The following is a 22528-nucleotide window of genomic DNA, read 5'->3' as shown; positions in this document are numbered from 1 at the left end:
AACATGGATATTGTAATATCCTAAAACTAGGTCAAAGGTCAAGAGAAGCCGGCCCGGAAGTAGGAAGACGAACATGGCGGAGCTCGATGATGGCGCTGCTGCTGTCGAGAGTGCCGAAGAAGAACTTTTACGATGTCACAAAAAGGAAAGAAAGGAGTTACAAGGTGTTGTATCTGTAAACTGTATATCCGTCACTTTATCTAGCGACCTACAAGTAATTCTGAATCGCGAATTTTAATATGATTTCATCCGATAACGGCGATATCCCAATGATTCATTGATTGCCTCACGAAGTGTTACATATGAATGCGAATGACAAGTCGATTACATATAGTGATATACATTGTACACTGTATTGGTAAAGACAGGAACTTTACATTTTAGTGGGTCCAGTGTAACTGATGATCAACAGTATCACCCATCAAGACATCTGCAGTATGTGATCCATATATGCAGACTTCATCGAGTTCATTAATCTTCTATTGTCACTTTATATTCATCTTTCAACATCTCAAAAGATTCCTTGTTTAAAATAAAACAAAGCAAAACAAAAATGACCAATATGAATGAAGATGTAGCATGTGGAGTTTCTTATTGGTTTCTGTGTGTCAAACAGAGCCAGTAAACTGTAACCTGCAACATGCTGTACTTTGTTGTTGTTACAGTAGCTGCAATGATGCAATGATTGTAGCATTTTTTTGTTTCTAATGTTTCTAAGAAATAAAAAAATAGCGTTAAAATTATTACAGCTAATGGCCAAGATGAAAATATGTATATATTCTATGTGAGCTGATCGTTTATTTTGATGTTACAGCTAAGATTCAAGGAATGAAACATACAATCCCAAAAGGAGATAAGAAAAAGAAGAAAGAAGTTACAGCTGAAATTACCAAACTTGAAAAAGATTTGGATCTGAAACATGAACAAGAATTAAATAAACTCAAGGAATCAATTACAGTAAGTACACCTGTCTAGTGTTAGAAATTAGCATATTTACAATAAGTACACCTGTCTAGTGTTAGAAATTAGCATATTTACAGTAAGTACACCTGTCTAGTGTTAGAAATTAGCATATTTACAGTAAGTACACCTGTCTAGTGTTAGAAATTAGCATATTTACAGTAAGTACACCTGTCTAGTGTTAGAAATTAGCATATTTACAGTAAGTATGCCTGTCCAGTGTTATAAATAAGCATTTACATTTACATTATACACCTGTTCAATGTTATAAATTTGCATATGCAGTAAGCACACCTTGTCATTGTTACAAATTAGAATATACAGTAAATACACCTGTCTATTGTTAGACTTAACTCAGGGAATCAATTAGGTAAGTCAACTGTGTACCTTAGATTGTCATGCTAAACATTCAACATCCAAATTAGCATTTCACATTACATTACATTGACTGACTTTGAAAAGAACAATATTTAGTGTTGGATTGCATGAAATCTATGTATGGATAGAGACTCATTTGATGATTGATGTAACTTTTTCACATTGTGTTTCAGACCAATGATGTGACAGCAGAAGTAGAACGGCTGGAAATAGCTGCACCACCAGCAAAGTCACAAAAGAAATCAAAAGCACAGAAAAGAAAGGTATGACTATTTATCTGTAGGTATTAAGCAGTTGGGAGTCATGAATATTCATTGTTCAACTAATGAATATGTATGTCTGCTAAGTCCCATGAGGCAACAGTGCATCGCTATTATTTAGGGACAATCAAAACCATGATCTGTATTTTTGCTTTCTACATATGAACTGTTTTAAGTGTTTTATTTGACGGATTCTGAAAATTCAACTGGTTTCTTACAACAGGAGAAAAAAGCTAACCAGGAGAAAGAAAAAGAAGCAAGGATAGCAGAAGAAGAGGCTAATAATATTCATAGTGCAAGAAATATGGAGGCTGGAAAACTTAAAATTATTCTCAAGGAGAGGGGCCTTGGCATTAAGGAGGTAAAGATTTTAAAGGAAAAGTCCAGTCAGACTTATTTCTACCTTTAGTACACTTGTATTGATTCCTGCTATCAATTGCATATGATTTGGGGTGACAAAATAGCACATCAGTGACTTGTTCAACTTTGAAATCTTGTAAAGAAGCCCAACTACACCTGACATGTGTTGAACCATTTCTAGCATTCCTGCAAGGGTTTATGGGAAACCAGATGACATCACATTTACCGCAATCTCTTTGTCTTGACACTCTTTATATTTATATTTACACTTTGCAGTATACAGTATATTACTGATGATTGTATGGGTGTGTGTGCAGATGCACGTGTTTGTGCATGTGTCACTGTGTCTGTATGTATGTATGTATGTATGTATGTATGTATGTATGTATGTATGTATGTATGTATGTATGTATGTATGTATGTATGTATGTATGTATGTATGTATGTATGTATGTCTGTCTGTCTGTCTGTCTGTCTCACTCTGTCTGTCTGTCTGTCTGTCTGTCTGTCTGTCTGTCTGTCTGACTGAATCAAAATTTTAACCTGTGTTTAGTTTAATTAAAGTAATCACAGCTATTTAATGAGACAATGCAGAGACATTACATATATCTCTATATATTGTAAATAAACATTTATACAGTAAGTTTTTCTTTAATTTATGAAATATCAGAAATAGAAAGAGCATACAGTAGCATAGAATACAACTGAAGTATGGTTAATATTTTACAGATTTCTTCTGACGGACACTGTCTGTATAATGCTCTTCAGGATCAGTTACAAAGACAAGACATTCAGGTGGGTCTTACATGATATCAACATCTCTGCTGTCACATCAAACATGTAGTAGATGTAGGTCTGGAAAGGTTGTTTCAGAAAGTAAGAAATTGGATGAAGAGTACAGGATTTACAAAGGATCTAACAATTCAAAGTTTTTAGCACTGAGCTTTCAATCTGTCTTAGTCGACGATCTTCATCAGAATGACAGATTCCATGATTACAGCAAGACAGATGGAAAGCTCAATGCTACAAACTTTAAACTGTGTGTGTGTTATTACAAAGTGATGAACATTTTTGGTCAAGAATAAAGGAATCGTCGTTGACCACCCAGAAATACTATTACAAGTGGATTTATGTGAAATTTAAAATAGTGTATTTTGACATATTTCTTCTGATAAGGATAAATTTACTGGAAAACAAAACAGAATTTGTGTGGTAGTCTGCAGTCTTCTGATGTTGATGAATTTACTAAAGGCTGTACTTGTTTGTTTGTTTGTTTGTTTGTTTAACAGGTATCACTACAAAGATTACGTAAACAAACCTCAGAGTATCTACTCTCTCATCAAGATGACTTCCTACCATTTCTTATAAACCACAATACTGGAGATCTTCTAACTACAGGTATGTGAAAGGAACTTTACGTCATGATCTGTTGGCATGGCAACCATAATTTAGGAGTGATTTACATCTCACGGTATTGTCGTAGTAACAGAACTGTTGGAAGTAGTTTAGATTTAAACCTGTTTTATAAATTAGTTTCAGGGTATTACAAATGTATTTAAAAGAAGTGTTTCAATTCTCGGCTCTTTTTCTTCAGATTTTCAAAAACAAAGTTGACAGTTGATATTTGTCATTTGTTTCAGATGAATATAAAAAATACTGCTCAGATATTGTTGAGACAGCTGCATGGGGTGGTCAACATGAAGTAAGTTGTAAATAGTTATTCCAACATTGTAAAGTTTGTAAATTGGGTATCCAGCAAGTTATAAAAGTACACCATGTGTGTTTGTGTTCACCATAGAGGGCAGTGTAACAACCGCTATAAAACTACTGCACGAGATCCTTGTGAAAGGCATATGATTATGTGTACAAAATGCTATGCTTATAGATGTTTATAGGTTACCTGTAGTGCAGTTACTTTGCCAAATTTTGAATGTAAAGATTTGGTTTTGAGCTACTTGTTTTAGTTGCAATGTCAGTCAGAAAGAACAAAGCTGTATGTGTTGACGTAGTCTGTAAGGTATGCCATGATGTGGTGCATCGTCCAACCCTTTTCACAAGCAGGCCGTTGAGGGCGCAGTGACACGACGTATCTCACAGTCTAATGTTGACTTGAAATTGATAAATCAACCAATCAGTGGATCACAAAATATATCTTCTTTCCCGACCAAAAGTGCTTGTAACCTAAGCTTTAAAATTATTTTAGAAAATAATACATTGAACTTGAGCCCATTGACAACACAACAGTCACGTCACTCACTAAATACACATTGCCCTGATTTTCTCAGTCAAAACAACCGAAAGAAAGTATTGGATAATTATTGTCATAAATTGTATTTTCAGATCAAAGCCTTGAGTCATATATTTAATCAAGCTATAGAAATCATTCAAGCAGATGTACCACCACTTATAATTGGAGAAGAATTCTTACACGAATCACAATCAAAGCCTTCTATCATTTTATCGTAAGTATTAAATACAAAACTAAGAATAAGGGATACATTTGTAACGTGTGGAAAACCTTTATTCAGGTCATAGAAGTTTTACCATATACGTTTTAGGACTTTATAGTAATGAGTAAAAGAACACCTTATAACATTCATTATACTATGCATGAGCCAGGGTCAACAAAAAATATGGAATATATACTCTGGTTGTTCTACATCACAACAACGCATGTCTATGTCACAACAATGCGTGTCTACATCACTGGTTCTGCTGTGTTCAAAATATGAGTCAAAATATTCAAAATTGCTTCCCCGATTTTCCTTCGATGTTACTGGCGCCGGTATAATTATGTTATTCCCCAATATTTTCTTCATTCAGCTGGAAAATACTCGTGAACTAAGGGTTTCCACTACACGGCTAGTCAGTGGTCACTCGTAGTGACAAAGGCCCTTTAGGTCACTTGTATTTTCCTTGACTGAATGAAGAAATATATTGAGGAATAACATCTGAATAAATGAACACATTTGTAAGTGAACTTGTATTTTCAAGTTGAATACCATAACTAAATTGCTAGCCTTTGACTACAGTGAATTTATATTTTGGAACATGCCATATTCTTGATTTTGGCTAATGAACTACAGGACCATATTTTAGGCACCAATTAGACATAGTGGTGTGTGTGTGTGTGTGTGTGTGTGTGTGTGTGTGTGTGTGTGTGTGTGTGTGTGTGTGTGTGTGTGTGTGTGTGTGTGTGTGTGGGTGTGTGTGTGTGTGGGTGTGTGTGTGTGGGTGTGTGTGTGTATGTATGTGTGTGTCTGTGTGTGGGTGGGTGTGTATGTATGTGTCTGTGTGTGTGGGGGTGCGGGGTGGGGTGTGTGTATGTGTGTGGGGTGTATGTGTGTATGTATGCATGTATGTGTGAGTCTGTGTCTGTGTGTGTGTGTCTGTGTGGGTGCGTGCATGTGTGTGTGTCTGCATGTGTGTGTGCACGTGAGCATGTGTGTATTGAGCAATGTCTTCAAACATGTGTGTCTGTGTGTGTGTGGGGTGGGGGGGTGGGTGGGGCGTGGGTGTGTGTGTCTGTGTGTCTGTGTGTGTGTGTCTGTGTGTGCGTGCATGTGTGTGTGTCTGTGTGTCTGTGTGTGTGTGTGTGTGCATGTATGTGTGCACGTGTGTATTGAGCTATGTCTTCAAACATAGAATACTTACTTCTCTAGTGTTATGTATGGTGTCTCTTAGAAAAGACAAACCAAGATCAGTTGATTCACTTTCTGATTGTTTATCTTTTGCAGGTATCATAGACATGCTTATGGACTAGGTGAACATTACAATTCAGTTATACCAAGACAAGATAATGAAGAATCTGATGAAGACTCATAACATTTAAAATACAATTAGCATTTTATTGTTATTTCAGTCAAGGCTATGCCAATTGTCATCGGATACAAAACATGTGATATCACAGAAGAGTTAGCCATCCTGGTCTAGCCACTGTTGTTACTTGTCAGCAAATGTGACTGACAGACAGACAGACAGACAGATAGACAGACAGACAGACAGACAGACAGACAGACAGACAGACAGACAGACAGACTTTTAACATTAGCTCCCCATACAAGAGCTAAAATAGACATGTTATAACTACTGTCAAATGTATGATAGCTAGAGACTACAATGAATTTGTAAACTGAACATGACTACGGAGAAATCAAAAATACAAGGCTGGAATCTTTGATGAAAGAATGACAGCTAAGTTGAGAAATTTTATGGAAGATTTTCTTGAGAAACTTACGAATCTTGTACTGAATGATATTTAAATGTTCTGAATAAAATAGAATATACTTAGAGATGGTGATTTCATTTCTAACTACAGAGAACTGTTTGTGGATTATTAAACTGCATCCTGTATGGTTGTCAAAATGTTCTATCAACTTTGACTAAAAGATTCATCAGTGTGTTCATGATGCTTTGGTAATGTTTAAAGTGGCACAAGCTGAGTTCATAGACGTTTTACTCGAGTGAAAATACTTACATAACACCTTGATTAAGTCTATTATAGTATAATGTTAATGTATGTGTTCTACAACATTACGATTGCTTTCTGGCATTGTTAGAACAGTTGATTGCCTAGTATGGATTCCTTGACATTATCGACATGTATAAAAAATTACATCATCAGATCGTTTATATGTTATACCAGGTTTGAGTTCAGTCAATTGCAAGTGATAGTTATGTATACTTCAGTAAGTAGAATACTACAAGTGACTTTTAATACATAGCGTAAGTCCCGCCCTAAAATATATAAAATCAGCTTGTGCCTCTTTATCAAGAACGATATAACAGTGAATTTTTCAGTCTGTTTTCAAGTATATATGTAGTTAAAATGTGTAGATGTATGACTACATTGGAGAAGTACACAGTTGTGGCCTTGTGTATTTATAGAAATAGGTGCACGCTGTCGGGAACAGGAGGATTCAATTTATCCATGGAAGATATCTATGAGCACCAAGTGACGTACATACTGGTTTTGTTGATGCCATGGCAATGACACCAACGCTTGTATGTTGTTGCTAAGAGCTGACTGTACACTTTGCTTTATTTTCTAAATCTCATTTGAGAACATGGAAAGTGTTAAAATATGTGTACCCCAAACTGAACTTGAACTTTCTCAGACTATTAGAGGTATCTAAGTAGACAAATATTTAAAATTAGAATGAATGGCTGACCAAGAAACATGTTTCATTATAGGTTTTGGTAACAGTTACAGTTAACACTCGGTTTTAGCGCCCCTAATACATCCATAGCTCTAGTGAGCTTGTATAGAATCGTCCTTGTGGAGAAAACAAAAGAAATCCAAATGTGATGAATAAAGTAATTCCATTATATGAAAACAAATCAAATGATATCCAATAAATACTAGATTCCAAAATGATAAAATTTCCAATTATGACGGCCAACGTTGGCAAGGTTTTTGCGAAACCAGAGACTGCCCAGTGAAACGAAAACGCCTCTCTGGTAAAAACGAATGTCAATGTATCTTCACTCATAGAGGGCGAACTAATTTGACCCCTTGACACGTAAACGTCTCATAACACAAAGTTACATACTTCACATGTCGCTTCAGGTTGTTGATGAGCTTCACGGTTCTTGAGTTGGTCTTTTACGGGTTGAAATATCATTTGGAAAGTGTTTTGAAACGAAGACCATTTTCTGAACAACTGCGATCCTGGTTAAGCTGTGTGATAGCCGCTCTGAAGGTGTTTTAGTTACGTATGTATGATCACCCAACAGTGGAAAGTGAAATTGTGTTTTTCTGTACACCACAGTGCACACATTGAAAGAACGTTTGTCAGACGTAAATGGAGATGTACACAATGAACTTGTTGCAACTGTAAACGTTCCAGTATTTCCTACAGCACGGAAACAACAGCCAAATTGACGAGTTCCAACTTAATTTGTGTAAAATTCACGACCAGGATGGCAGAAGCACTTGCTATTGTAAACAATGTTAATGGGCTCGAGGACACATTCATTGCAGGTGATATCGATGAACAACATAATACACACACAAGTGACGTTGACAATGGTATAGCTTTACCAAATCATAGAAAAATGAAAGGCTGTTCTGTGGAGTTTTGTAAGAAGTGTGCTTCTGAACTGGACCAGTTCTCCAGACTTCCAGATGAAATTCTTGTCTACCACATTTTTGCCAGACTCAACATAGTTGAATTATGTGAAATGAAACTGGTATGCAGTCGGTTTTTAAGACTTGTACGGGAATATTTAAAACACACACGAGTTCTGGACATAAGTAAATGGGATTTTATGATAACGGAAGGAGGTCTAAGTCATCTTATCATATATACATCATGTCTTCAAGAATTAAGGTATATATTTAGCATAACTCTACTGTATATTAATGTTTTTTTAGACAGGCACAAAAAACTGTTCAAACTCCTACCTGATATATGAGTTAGGACAGTTTGGTGCCTGTCTAAATACAAATACATCCGGATACCCAGAATCCTGAAACATTCTAGTCTAAGGACACCTGTGGCATAAGGTCACCTCAAACTGTTCAGGACTTGATGTGTATATCACTTCATCATCCCAATTTCAACTCATTCAACATCAGTTTGTCCAATCTCAAATCATCCCACAATTTACCCATTACAGTATCTACATTGTAATTTTCACAGTACAAAAAAATTTCTTTATTACATCTTACAGTCTTGCATTTAAAATGTAGACTCGTACAGCTTTTTAACCTGCCTTATCATTCAAACGCAAGTAACTGTGGTCTGAGACTACACCCAGGGTAGTATTGCATGTACATGTACATGTTAATAGATATATTTCATTGCTAGCTGTTGCTTGTTAGGTCTTAGAATGCATTCTTTACGACGTTAGGTAAAGGCTAAGTCAAAACACTGTAATCACATTCACAAGTAATGTTAAGTAGAGTTCGATTTTCAAGAAGACTTTGTATGGTCAAGTTGAAACTTGGGTGAGTTTGATGATTTGAATATGGGAGAAAGTGATTGGACATCTATGATGTGGGCACACACTGATCTGTAGCATTTATACCATACTACATTTATATTATACATTCTCAAAATTATTTTACCTGACACATGCTAGAAGCACTTGGGGTTCAAGGATGTCAAGTGATCAACAGGGCTATTAAAGGACACAGCATATATAAACCGTTAGCTCCTGGATCAGTGTTCAATGCATGTGAAAGAGTGTAAAATCAATATAAAACTTACAAAAAACTTGGCCCACAATTTAGAAGTTATATTGATATCAGTTTTCTTGAAATCGTAAGCATGTTATGCCACTCTACCCCTTTCGATGACACTAATGTCTTCTTTCACCATCTGTTATGTAGGTTGGATAGATGTTGGAGAGCAGTAACAGAAGCCAACTTACTAACGATCGCTAAGTGTTGTCAAAATCTCAGAATTCTGACTGCATCACGGTGTCAACACGTCTCTGATTTTAGTGTGACAGTTCTTGCACAGCGATGTAGTAGTCTAGAAGAATTAGACTTCAGCAGTTGTTACAAAGTAAGCTCATTTGTCAAATTGAAATACCTCCAATGATTTGATATCATGATAAATTACGCAAAAAATTGTATTTGAGTGAAGCAACATTGAATGATATATTTTTTAGGCCATACACTAGAACCATAAACCAAAATATGTCATGATAAACAAAATCACACAGCTTCTGAGTACGGGTGTTGAAATCTCCTATTAACACAAAATTTGCATCACAATGTGCATCGGTCGAACTGTGCAAGATATTTATTTTATGCTTTTGAAAAAAGAGCATTCTAATCTTCCTACAAGACGTGGGATACGCACAGAATTTTCCTATTATGTATTAACTTAATATGCAGTATACTCTTTGAATTCCTTATATTATGTTTTACACTATGTATGTGTTGTACCTTAGACGTTATCTTAAATTTTTTCAAGATTATACAGTAGTCAAGTGGCCAGAAGTGCAATAATATCATGATAAATGATGCAGAAAAGTTTTATTTTAGTGAAGCAACATTGAATGATATTTTTTAGGTCAAACAATAGAACTATAAACCAAAATATAAAATGTTATTTCTTCTTTGAATCAAATTTCTACTGACTTCTTTTTTGTTTAATTGAAATGAAAGCATCACAGAGAACTTTTTCAAAAGTTTACTTTTTAAAATCTTGGCTTGAATTTATTTGATTTAAAGGATTTTAGCACTTCAGGGATTGATTTGTCATAAAGAAAAAAGTTGGATAGATATTAAGTTCAGTTGAAGTTGAGAGATAAACATGATTCATGTGCAAGACTTTGTTTATGTTTGCAGTTGACAGATGAAGGCGTGTGTAACATTGCAAGATTTTGTCGTCATTTACGAGAGCTCCATCTTAGTAGTGACTATGGCGTTACTGATATCAGTGTCCAACAACTTGCAGAGAATTGCCACTCACTACAGGAACTAGATGTCAGTTATTGTTATAAAGTCACCAATAAAAGTATCAGAGGCTTTACTAAGAATGAACGCAGCAGTTTGAAATTACTACGAATCAAGAATTGTGAAGGGGTAAGGTTTTGTCTTCAAGCATTTATTTGCATTGTTTGTAGAATAGCTTCTTTTGATTTGTATTTGGATGTAGATGTGTTAGCTTTGTCTTTCACTGGTTTGTACTATGTGAAATAGATATGTACCCTTATTTGTTTGCACACTCATCTACACATACATACATACATACATACATACATACATACATACGTACGTACGTACGTACGTACGTACGTACATACATACATACATACATACATACATACATTCATTCGTTCATTGATATCTTCCATTCATCCTTCACATCTCGCCAAAAGCACCACAGATGACACCTATTCAGTATTACATGTTAACATTGTCATCCTGTAGGTAACCCAAGATGTGGTAGAAGCTTTATTTAAGAAGGGTGTTCTTGTCAACAATATGTTTTGAGGTAAGAATGTTCAAAAAATTACTCAGTTACAATGTGTAAGTCATGCCACCAGTTAAGAACTTTATTCCTCTTTCTACCAGGGGGTATGTTTTTGTACACATAAAACTACAAGTTGGAAAAAACAGGATAACTGTATCAATGCTTCTGGCAATTAAAAACCACCATTTCAGTAAATGTAATCAATTTACAAAACAAAACATTGGAGTTACTGATTAAACTTAACATTAATAGAGAACATCTGGTAACAGTATCTTCCATTATTAAAAAGCAGAATTTCTCTAATTTTGTAGTTTAACATCATGTACAGTAGAATATTTCATAAATTTAGTCCATTGATGAATATTTTGAACTTTTTACAGACTGCCCAGTGAATTGGATCTATTGTACCTGTCATGTAAGAATTCTAAAATCTACAAAACCAATGAAGTGATGTGTTTGAAGTTTGACTTGAAATCCACAAGTCACTAGATGAATAGTGGAAGAAGGACATGCAATATCTACCATGACAAAGCTACTCTATTGTTATACATGAACTTTGACCCATAGAATTCACTTAAAAATGGACCAATCAAATTGAATATGCTAATTTTGAATATTGAAATGAATACAAGCCATATACATGTAGTTGAAAAGTCAACTACAACTCTTCAATAATTGGTACAATGGTTATGATATTAATGCAGAGATGATATTTATTATTATACACAAACAGTCCTTACACCCCGAACTTTGATTCCCATGTTTTTTTTTTATCATTTCCTGGGGATCATTTGTCTCATATCAATGACGCCATTAGGAATGAACAAGATGAATCTTCTGTTCATGTCCAATTTTGCATGACATTTGTTTTTCATACCTAATTTTAATCCTAATTGATATTATGGGATATCCTTTTTAGTTCACTTTAGAAAAATGTCTTTCGTAAATCATGTTAATTTCTGCTCATAACAAAGTTTTGTATTAGTGTCTTTAGTTATTGGTTGTTTTCATAGCTTGGGACCTGAAGGCACACATTTGTGAATGAGATGACTGCTAAAAGATTATTAATATTGACTAATCAGTGACAGAGAAAGCTTATCAACATAAACTACTGTAAAAAGATTTTCATATCAAGGATTTCAACACTCAACAAAAAAACATCCCATGCTGCAAAGTGAATTCATGAATTTTGTGTTTAGATTTAGTTACAAACAGTCATAAAATGTAAGACTCTGTGTGTAGGCTTTAAAGTTTTGGATGCCCAGAATTATTGAAAACTACCCTTTATCATGATGACAGTGTCTGCTAGCTGCCAAGTCATATCAGAATTAGTTTTCTTTATATACATGCAGTTACTGAGATAATACCATGTTGCCCCTGACAACTGACCAACGTGAAGTGGTTTAGATGTGCTTGTGGGTGTATATGTGAAAATAATGGATAAGGATGCAGTTTGAGTAATGAATATCATCAAGTCATTACCTCAAAAGGAGGTGTGGTATTAGTAAGATACACAACTCGACACTCACATTTTATATCTTTTACGTATTTGCTTTGTCATTTTTCACATTTGTATATTGTGACATGCGTCTCGTATTCTATTATTTATTTTTACAATTTGTTCGAAAAAATATAAAAGAATAGGAATTTTACCAATAAAGTTGACTTGTACCATTATTTATCAACAATCTCTACAATGACAACAGAGGCTAGCTATATCTTAGGTCATCTCCGTGGTGACCATGCACTGAAACAAATGACATTGCTGGTAACCATGGTAAACTGCCAATCTTTAAAAAAATAACATTTTATATTTGAATCTGATTATATACATGTTTCTAATCATCATAATCTCTGTGGGGTTTTTAAGGGTTTTTATGAATTTAGAATTATATCTTATTTTCTTATTTCTTATTGAATCTGAAAACTTTGATACATTGATTTAGATACGAACATCTTCAGTGATTGTAAGATGTATTGAAATAAATGTAATGGTTTTTAAACGTATTAAACAAAAATCTGTACACGTAATTATGTCTGTATGTCTGTGTCTGATGCAGTGATAAGATCATGTGTTATTTATATAATACACAGTAGATGTGATTATATGGAATTGCATATTATACAAAATTTGTAATGACCTCTGTCAGTGGAAATGTTATGTCCATGTCTGGGGACAAGATATGATATAAAAACAGGATTTCTACTAATAAACCTCTATGAAAACACAAGATATTTGTATGATTGTGTAATAATTATAGAACCTGTAATATGTATGAATAATAGTACACTTAATATTACCGTAAAGTAAAAGTTAAAGGGGCACAAGCTGAGTTTAAACATATTTGGTGTAGTTTTAGTCTGTAAGGTACGCCATGCAGGGCGCCCTCACACATCGGACAACCCCTCCCTGAGAGGAGGCCGATGAGGGCGGAATGTCACGACTTATCTTACAGTTTAGTGTAGTTTTTGCTGGATATTTCAAAGGTACTCACAGTATTGTACTTACTGAAGCATACTTGACCACCATTTGCAATTGATTGAACTCAAACCTGGTATTAAGATATAACCCTTAAAAGATGCGATGACATAATTTATCATACATATCAAAAAAATTTCAGGAAATCCCTACTATGCAATCAACAATACCTGAAGACAATTGTAATGTTATAGAAGTTATGTGTCAACATTAACATTATACTGGAATGTGGTTTTGTTTAAGTATTTTCACCTGAGTAAGATTGTTAGGCTTAAAAAAGTCAGCTTGTGTCACTTTAAGTTTCAAGTACGTATTTGTATTCCTGAGAACCCCATTTGTTCAGTACAGGTAGGTATGTAGTAGTACACTTTTGAGGTAAAATTTTCTGTTGAAGTGCTCTGAGGAAAGAATACATATTTTGTAATACACTATGATGTGCATGTTGCACATATAATTGATTGCATGAGATACAGGGCATTTTTTCTGCTCATGTGTTTCATTAAAGGCATTTAATAAATGTCTCCTCTGTTTTCTCATTCCTTTTTATTTTATTTCATTATTTAAAACAGAAAAGAAAGGATAATGAAAGTATGAGTACTACTTGAAATATATTATGTACTAACACATTTGTTGTGTATGTTTACAAAAAAAAAGCCCACAAAAAATAAAACTATTAACACATAGCATATCCAAAATTGTTTGTTTTAGTGTACAATCAAGCCTCTTGAGGTATGAAACTGTTTCACAGTTTATTATATAAGTTTATACTTCAATGACAAACACTTTTCAAGAAAATACCATGCAATTTTGTCGGGTTTTTTTTTTGTTTTATTTTGTAATGTTTTGTTTTCTTTATTCAATCCCGGATTTCGTTGCGCTTGTGTTCGTACTTTCGCATATGACGAGTGTATACTTCAATTCAGTACATGTATATAATTATTCTGATATAGAATTCGAATTCTACTATGAATACGATTATGAATATAGTGCCAACTTCACTAATCCAAAATGGCGACTGGCAGAGAAAACTGCTTCGGGTCCTCAACATATTATCCAACATTCGGGAACCAGGGAGTTAATTTTGCAGGTAAAATCATACGTGTTGCCTTTCGAAAACAACTATTCACGCAGTATATACCTGGATAAATGCTAGTCACACGTTTAGCCTGGCAGCGCAGAAAACGCTTCGCTTACATTGTTTACACGTTACCTCTCAACTTAAAGTTTGGTAGGAATGGTACTTGCTAGCTGCAATAATTGTAGCGTTTGTTGTGATTTTGAGGGTTTGTTCTTCTGCCTGTACTTTTTTTCCGTTCCGATGTTTAACATGAATCAAACTCCTAGATCAACATCGGGACGAAAAGAAGCACAAAACAAGAAAAAACCCTCAAAATCACAACAAACGCTACATATTGCAGCTAGTATGTATTTCTGTTAGTCATCAGTTACATTCACCACTACATGATATGATCACTTATAAACTTGGATGTTACCAAGTCATAGTTCTAGCTGGTTGATAGTCCAGTGTTTTTGGTGAGGGCAGTGAGTAGGTAAAATATACTTGAGTTCCCCAGTCACCTTACCAAGGTTTCCCCAAAATTAAAACAAATCTAAGTTTTAGCTATTTCCCTCTGAAAGTTTCCCCACTTTTGCTAAAACACTACTCTAGATTCTTCCTTGGTTCCAGGTCCACCTAACTGGCAGCAACCTGTGCAACCCAACCCAACCCAATATGGACGGCCCCTGATGGGTGTACCTGGTAATACTCAACCACCATTCCAACAGCAACATCAACAACAACAACAACAACAACAACAACAACAACAACAACAACAACAACAACAACATCAGCAGCAGCAACAAGGGGAGAGAGGTGATGAGACAGATGAACCAGAAAAAGTGATCCAGGAACAAAAATCACTGATAGAGAATCATATCGCAGGGAGGAATATAGATCCTGCTACTGTAGCTCTTCTGACTGAGATTCATGACAAATTAGACAAGTTAGAAAAAACAACCAAAAAAACTTCAAAGATTAGTACCAATGGAGAAAACAGAAATGTTAGCACTAGACATGTGTTGCCTGCTGAAATGCATGACATACCTCCTGGAATGTGTGATGTGCCAACAAGGACAAGGCAATATGGTGGCCTTTGGCAGGATGTTGAAGGAAATGTAGAGGAAATTCCACTTCATTTAGAACGTAGACCTTTGTCAACATCTGAATCAAGCTGGCAGGAATTTGAGTCTCCCCATGACAATCACGTCCATAGAAATAACTACCCTAGAACAGGTGAACTTCGGCATACAAGTACTGATACAGATGACTTTGGAATGTCACGATTTGAGAAATTTGACAGGCCTGCAAATTATGAACAACCAAGGTACCAACATTCAGGTCCGCAAAGTCAGTTTGATGGAAGGGGACGTTCTAGCAATAGAGGAATGCCAAGTAATACTGTCAATCCTGGGATAAATGATCATAGGCAACATATGAAGAGACATAGAGAATTACCTGCATATCAAGATAGCAATGACTTCTATCCCCACTTTCCTGAAGCAAGATTAATGGATCATGGAACAAAACTTAAAAGAAGGAAAGAAGAGTGGGTAAGGAACTGATAAAATTCCATTCTTTGGGTTTTGTTCAAAACAAAGTGGTAATATTTTTAGACAATAATACAGCATGAAGTCACCATATGCTGTGTTGTCGTTAAAAATCAGATGATACATCGTAACATGTACCGGTACGATGTGATATACAATTGCTAAAGTTCATGAGGACGGAATGAGATACCAGTATGTATAATTTGAAGTCATTGATGTTGTGTATTGCAGGGACCAGCTGCAATGGATCATAATGAAGTCTATGGATATGATGAGGTAGTACCTGGAGTGATGGATGTGTCACCAATTGCTGGACATCAAGGGGTGCGGCGTCAACAGAATTACTCAAACAGTCATGCAAGAAAAATTTGTAATATGTGTGGATTCGAGACGGAGTGCTCAGAAGTGGGTAATGCTAAGAATATTGAATTATGTATGAGCTATTTCTATAGAAATAGCTCAGATTTCCATCTAATTTCACTTACAAGCAACCTTTTCTATGAAACTAAAGACTTGAACTCGGTGTTGAATTATTTGTGATTGCATCCGTTAGTGAGGTTGGATGGGGGGTTGGGGGGGGGGGTGTTATGTATTTATTGCTGGTTATAGATTGATTCCTAAAAAATTTTTGGATGCATTTAGATGAAGCTATATTAAAAAATTGCATATGAGATAATGATAGATTTTGGTTCAAGGTGTAGTGAAGATTTAGTGTAGCCATAGCATTATCTAGCATCAGTCATTGTACCCATACACCCATGCCTCAGTGTTGGCAGAACTGAGTATTATGTGGTCAGGTTGACTTTAGGTTACCTGCCCATTTCTTTAAGAAATTTACTTGACTAAATATTACTGTAGTTTACCCTTGTATTGTGTTCAGTATTTGTTTGTTTTTTTCTTCCCAGGATTTCACAAATCATATCACCGGACAAAGACACAATGCTGTCATGGATTTCATTAGAGACTATAACATTGTAGAGTTGGAAGAGTTACCGGTAGGTTTTAGTAGGAATTGTACCTACACACAGTTTGGGATAACATCTTTAGACATTGCATGCTGATTTAGCTTTTCCCACATCACTGTGTAATTATTCTTTTACAAGATACAGTAGACAAGGAAACTATATGATGATGTATCTCTGTTAGAGAAGTGATGCTGTGATGTGGTTTCCTACATTAATACTAAAAGAATATGCAGATTAAAGTAAAATATGAAATATATATTAGACACATAACAATACACAAAACTCCAGAACGCACAGTTAATCTAACCGTCTCTATCCTATCAGGTGCCCATTTTATGCAGCTGCATTGACAGGGGTATAAGACAAATATCCTCATTTTATTGCTTAATTAATATGCATTATAAATATATATATCAACTGTTATTGATATAATATGTTTTTTGTACTTGACAGACTACCTTGAAAGACAGACTGAAGTATCCGGCCTTTAAGCAGAAAGGAAATAGATGGTTTTGTGCAATATGTGAAAAGAGATACTCTAATTATAAGGTAAGATACCATGACGGAATCCCATTATGTGCAAGTACCAGTGTCATATACTTAAAGGTATTTGCATGAGTGCTTGGGGTGTTCTCTGTGGCTCTACTGTCATGTGAATGAAAGGTCAGCAGAAATCACCGCAAGCATGAGTACAAATATCCAAGTGTGCAGATAGTTTGACAAAGCCTGTCAACCTGAACAGGCAAAACATTACTCATAGGTAATAAGAACCATTGGTCATGGTACAAAAATGTATTATTCATGTTTTACCGACCTGATGAACGTATTTAAGAATATAATTCTGTATATTTCAATGATGTTTATAATTCTGTATATTTCAAGCCGTGCTTGCAGAGATTAGGCGCTCTATAAGTCTACTTTATTATTACTATTAATTATGTGATATTTGTTTTCATGGTAGGAACTCTGTTACCACCTTGGTGGTAAACATCATCATCAACAAAAAGACATTTTGAAAGAATTATACCCCAAAGCATCACACAGCTATACAGAGAAATCCACTGAATCAAGAAATATTGACAAAAAATGTGATGCAGGACATGCTGCCAAACATGGTGCCAAAGTAGTGGAGTCAGACGCAGGTGTTGGAGCCAAGTCTATGAAAACTAAGATGGATGACATACGACCAATCACAGAAGATATGGTAAGTCTACTCTATATATAACCAAAATCATGAAACCTGAGACAAACTGTTGCCTGGCTTGACAAAAATCTTTACTAACATTGCTATATTTTATGTTCATTTCTAGTTACTACCCATGTTATCTTTACCTGAAAGGTTAAAACAAGTCTTCCATGTCAACTGCTGTCTAATTTGCTGTAACATACTACCACCAAACACATGTGTAAGTATTTTCTACAACTTACAGCTAAAACGATGTAGGCTTGGTGTTTCATTCATGTGACATTACAGCTAAAACGATGTAGGCTTGGTATTTCATTCATGGGACAGTACAGCTAAAACGATGTAGGCTTGGTGTTACATTCATGGGACATTATGTTTTTGACACAAAGATAGACATATTTCAACTCTTGACTAACAATATATAACAGAAACACAATAAACACAGCAGGATCCTTTACCCAATCACTTTGAACTCTGATAAGCACTGCTATTCTTTCACAGTGCAGTAAAAACAGGCTTCTAATGAAAACATTACACATGGACTTGATGATTTTAATGGCTTCAATTGTTTATTTTCTAACTGATAATCAACATTTAAACTTGACTACTTCTACATCCCCACTGTGCTTGCCACCTATGTAATTGTTTCTTTTCCATTAGAAGTTGTCTGAGAGTGTGTAAAAAATGTCATGTTGCATGAGTGAAACACCAAGCCTATATCAGTGTAGCTGTATTGATATCTCAATGGAACATCATAATGATTCAAAGTAATTCCAGGTTCTAACATTAGTGTTATCTTATAAGTAGAGCCATAAGGATTACATAGGAGTATTCTTTTGTACTGAACCAAACTTTTCTCTGTCAAACAACTGTTTATTTTACACCTAACTTTTAATCCATATCTGAACTGGGCATATTTAATTTGTAAATTACTTCTTACAGGAACAGTTGCATGCTCAGCAGGTAAAACACTTGGAAACACGGGAGACATTTGATATCATCCTAAGAATGAGTCGGATTATTGAAGACTTTGCTGTCCCAAGTAAGGTGGAGGATGCATACAAGAGAGCTGTGAGTACACTATATTAGCTGCAGTGCCCCTGACTACTGATCAATGTGACTGTGTTTGAATGTGAATGCTGGTGCAAGTGTGAGCGGTACCATTGCCTTTTGTTTTGTGTATCTATTTACTAGTACACTGAATAAAATAACTAACTAACTAACTAACTAACTAACTAACTAACTAACTAACTAACTAACTAACTAAATGAGAGATGGGGATACAGTTGTATAATGAATATCATCAATTCAGCACTACAAAAGGAGCCATGGTGTTAGTAGGGTAATAAACCCATCACCAGCTGGTGGAGGGTCTATGGTAGGCAGTATGCCCTTCAATGATAGCCAAATTTTGTTGTGAGTCAAAATGATAAAAACTGGCATTTCTTATGAGTCACCACATAGTAAGAGATAGGGGAACACCAAATGCACTAGAAATACAACTTGGCATCAACAGACCTTGTTATGTATCTTTTATGTATATACTAGTATATAATACAATGTAGTAACAGTATGATCTGTATTTAGTTGTTTATATGCCCAACTTCTGCAAGAAGAGTTTGGGAAATGCTATAGGAATATATCTCATTCTGAGTCATGATGGCCAAAAACTATTATATAGTGATATAGATATCTGCTTGTCAAAATAGGGAAATGAGAGTGCCTTAACATAGTGTCTGGAAATAATAATTCTGTCAAACTGAGGGAAGTCTGTCAGTTTTCAAAGTTGTCAACCCACTAGTTCTTTGCCAGATGATACTGATATTTTGTTTTGGTAGAAAGTTTACACAGTTAGTGGATTGCTATTGTGTGTGAACTTGATTTAGTTGTTGATGTCATCTGGAATTCTAGGTACTTCTACTAGAGTCTGGATAAGAACACCACTCTAGGAAATAAAAGCAGTTTTTGAACTTTGTCTTCTGGTGAGATATTTCACCATTCTACATCACATCAATACATGTACAAAGTAAAACTTGTTTCACATCCATTGCTCTGCAATTACCTTAGTAGTAATCCAGTGTTGCCTCAAGGGAGTCATCACACATGCATATGTAATTATTAGATGAACAATTAATATTCATGACTCCTAAGTGCTTATTACCTTCAGATAGGTAGTCATGAATAAGTATTATTCATCTTGTATGCAAGTCTGCTAAACTCCCATGAGGCAATCCTGGACTAAAATTAAGACAATGAGTGTGAAGCAAGTTTCAATCTGATGTTTTTTAGCAATTGCATGAAATTTATGTGATATGAAATCAGATAATGACTCGAGAGAACCAACAGTTAATAAAAATATATTCCTTTTTTGAAGTGATGTTTCCCTTAAATATGTAAAACGCACTGTGACAGTAACATTTCTTTTATGGAAGTGCTTTTGGTGAAGGTAAATAATGGAAAATTGCTCAGGTTTGAGATTTTTTGTAATAAGTAACTATATGTATTACAAATAGATTAATTTTATTTCATTTTGTGTTTTTGGATTTCAATAGAATCTTGCGGAAGAGAACAAAATTGGTATATCAAGGAAGGACCATCGTTGCCACATTTGCAACATAGGTAGCCTCAGAAGACAGGTATGTAAAAAAGACTTGTTATGTGTAACACAGCTAACCTCAGATGACAGGTATGTAAAGAGTATTGTTGTGACATGTAACACAGCTATGTTATCATGTGTAACACAGCAAGCCTCAGAATTAAGACAGGCATGTAAAGACTGTTGTTGTCATGTGTAGCACAGCTAACCTCAAAAAAGAGGAATGCAAAGAGTATTGTTGTCATGTGTAACACAGCTATATTATCATGTGTAACACAGATACCCTCAGAATTAAGACAGGCATGTAAAGACTATTGTGTTGTCATATGTGTAACACAACTAACCTCAGAAGACAGGCATGTAAAGACTATTGTTGTCATGTGTGTAACATAGCTATATTGTCACGTGTGTAACATAGTTAACCTCCCAAGGTAGGTATATCAAGCCCATTGCTGTCATGTTATAGTTGCAATATATAACTATTAAACTCAAAGACAGATGTTCAAAGACTTCTTTGTCAAATGTATACAACACTTCAGTATACAGGTGCATGAAGACTTAGTTGTCAGACTCATTGAATACACAACTTTGAAAGAGTAACTGTCTTGGCGTTTGTTACAGGACTTCAAGCTTAGACATCTTAGTAGTGAGAGACATATACTTATAAATTTGATGCATAAAATTGTCATCAAAGTGAAGTCAGCCATTAAAGAGAAGAATGTCAAGCGACTTCGACATTTATTGGAGGTAATGTGATTCTAAACTACATAATTATTTGTCAGGGGAACGGTACTTGAAAATCTAGCTTCATATAACCAATGTTCTTGAGTACTGCTTTCACTTGTTATCGTTCAGTCACTGGTATCATCTTTCTTTTCCATGGTTTTAATAGGACTCTGTTGTGTTTAATCAAAGTGTAATACCTGTACTTGTACCCAAGGTAGGCGTAACCAGTGTGACTGACATGTACAAATTTGGCTCATCAGTCAATCAGAAGCTAGTAAATCAATTTCATACACCAAACTTTTTAGCAAAATATAAGCCATACTGGTCAGTAGTAGGAAAAAGAAAGAAAATACCAACATACTGGTATGGGAAAGACTGTATGACACAAAGATTGTTGATCTTTTGCTACAACGTGTCAAGTCTATCACCTTGTGTTTGCTCATAGTAAGTATGTCCAGTCACAAAAGTAGTCCTATGACATAACAGACTGTGTCAGTGCATAGACTTCATTACTATAGGCTAATTCATGCATTTGATTTGAAATAACATGTTATCTAGTACACAGCTCTGTCACTCACAGTGATATTGATCTGTTCAACAGGATTATCAAGACATGCTTAAGATCAATACAAAGGGGAAGAAAGACTGGATGTGTTTCCTGTGTGAAATAAAATGTAACTCAGAGGAGGTATGTAATATAAAACAAGTCTTAAAATAATAGAGGAGAGAATTGCTTTTAGGATAAGATTCCTTTTCATTCCCATTCTGCATTGGAAGATTTGAATTTGAAAATTGAATAATTAATGGATGCACAGTGTTTTGACTTTGCTCCACTGTAGAGGGTTGTCTTCTGGGGACAATGTTATGTGTCCAACTTTGTGAGAGGGAATAATGTTCAGTATTATCTCATTGAATCGGTAAAAGTTCTGGAAAAACTTGATGAACACAATTATCATTTCAAAGTAAGGTATGACAATCTGTCAAAGGCACAAGTATAATTAAATCTTTTTGGGTAATTAAATGGTCTCGCCAGAGGTAACATGCTTTTTGTCAGTCAATTATAGGTCTACTAAACCAA

At 35.1% G+C, this 22528-nt stretch overlaps 2 protein-coding genes across 3 annotated transcripts; both read left to right on the top strand.

The window, feature by feature from the left end:
* The first annotated feature begins 61 nt into the window (after window positions 1-61).
* On the top strand, window positions 62-6204 carry LOC144437670 (deubiquitinase OTUD6B-like). 2 transcript variants are annotated; one of them, XM_078126674.1, is made up of 9 exons: window positions 62-164; window positions 815-957; window positions 1512-1601; window positions 1822-1959; window positions 2688-2753; window positions 3248-3356; window positions 3599-3660; window positions 4299-4420; window positions 5696-6204. In XM_078126674.1, the coding sequence occupies exons 1-9, from the start codon at window positions 74-76 to the stop codon at window positions 5781-5783; spliced, it is 909 nt and encodes a 302-aa protein (XP_077982800.1). In that variant the 5' UTR covers window positions 62-73; the 3' UTR covers window positions 5784-6204. The 2 variants fall into 2 exon arrangements, with proteins under 2 accessions (XP_077982800.1, XP_077982801.1); XM_078126675.1 differs by having other exon boundaries at window positions 815-969.
* Window positions 6205-7933: 1729 nt separating this feature from the next.
* LOC144437671 (uncharacterized) lies at window positions 7934-11379 on the top strand. Its single transcript, XM_078126676.1, has 5 exons — window positions 7934-8290; window positions 9295-9472; window positions 10264-10500; window positions 10849-10912; window positions 11272-11379. The coding sequence occupies exons 1-4, from the start codon at window positions 8016-8018 to the stop codon at window positions 10909-10911; spliced, it is 753 nt and encodes a 250-aa protein (XP_077982802.1). The 5' UTR covers window positions 7934-8015; the 3' UTR covers window position 10912; window positions 11272-11379.
* The last annotated feature ends 11149 nt before the right edge of the window (window positions 11380-22528 follow it).

Source organism: Glandiceps talaboti, chromosome 7 (assembly GCF_964340395.1).
Source record: "Glandiceps talaboti chromosome 7, keGlaTala1.1, whole genome shotgun sequence".
Classification (NCBI taxonomy): Eukaryota; Metazoa; Hemichordata; class Enteropneusta; family Spengelidae; genus Glandiceps; species Glandiceps talaboti.
The sequence above is the reverse complement of the archived record's forward strand: the minus strand, read 5'-3'. Positions and strand labels throughout refer to the sequence as shown.

Coding starts and splice junctions, on each gene's coding strand:
- LOC144437670 (XM_078126675.1), top strand. CDS start 74: ATGGCGGAGCTCGATGATGGCGCTGCTGCTGTCGAGAGTGCCGAAGAA. Junction 165..814: donor GGAAAGAAAGGAGTTACAAG/GTGTTGTATCTG, acceptor TTGATGTTACAG/CTAAGATTCAAGGAATGAAA. Junction 3,357..3,598: donor TGGAGATCTTCTAACTACAG/GTATGTGAAAGG, acceptor CATTTGTTTCAG/ATGAATATAAAAAATACTGC.
- LOC144437671 (XM_078126676.1), top strand. CDS start 8,016: ATGAAAGGCTGTTCTGTGGAGTTTTGTAAGAAGTGTGCTTCTGAACTG. Junction 9,473..10,263: donor ACTTCAGCAGTTGTTACAAA/GTAAGCTCATTT, acceptor TTATGTTTGCAG/TTGACAGATGAAGGCGTGTG. Junction 10,501..10,848: donor GAATCAAGAATTGTGAAGGG/GTAAGGTTTTGT, acceptor GTCATCCTGTAG/GTAACCCAAGATGTGGTAGA.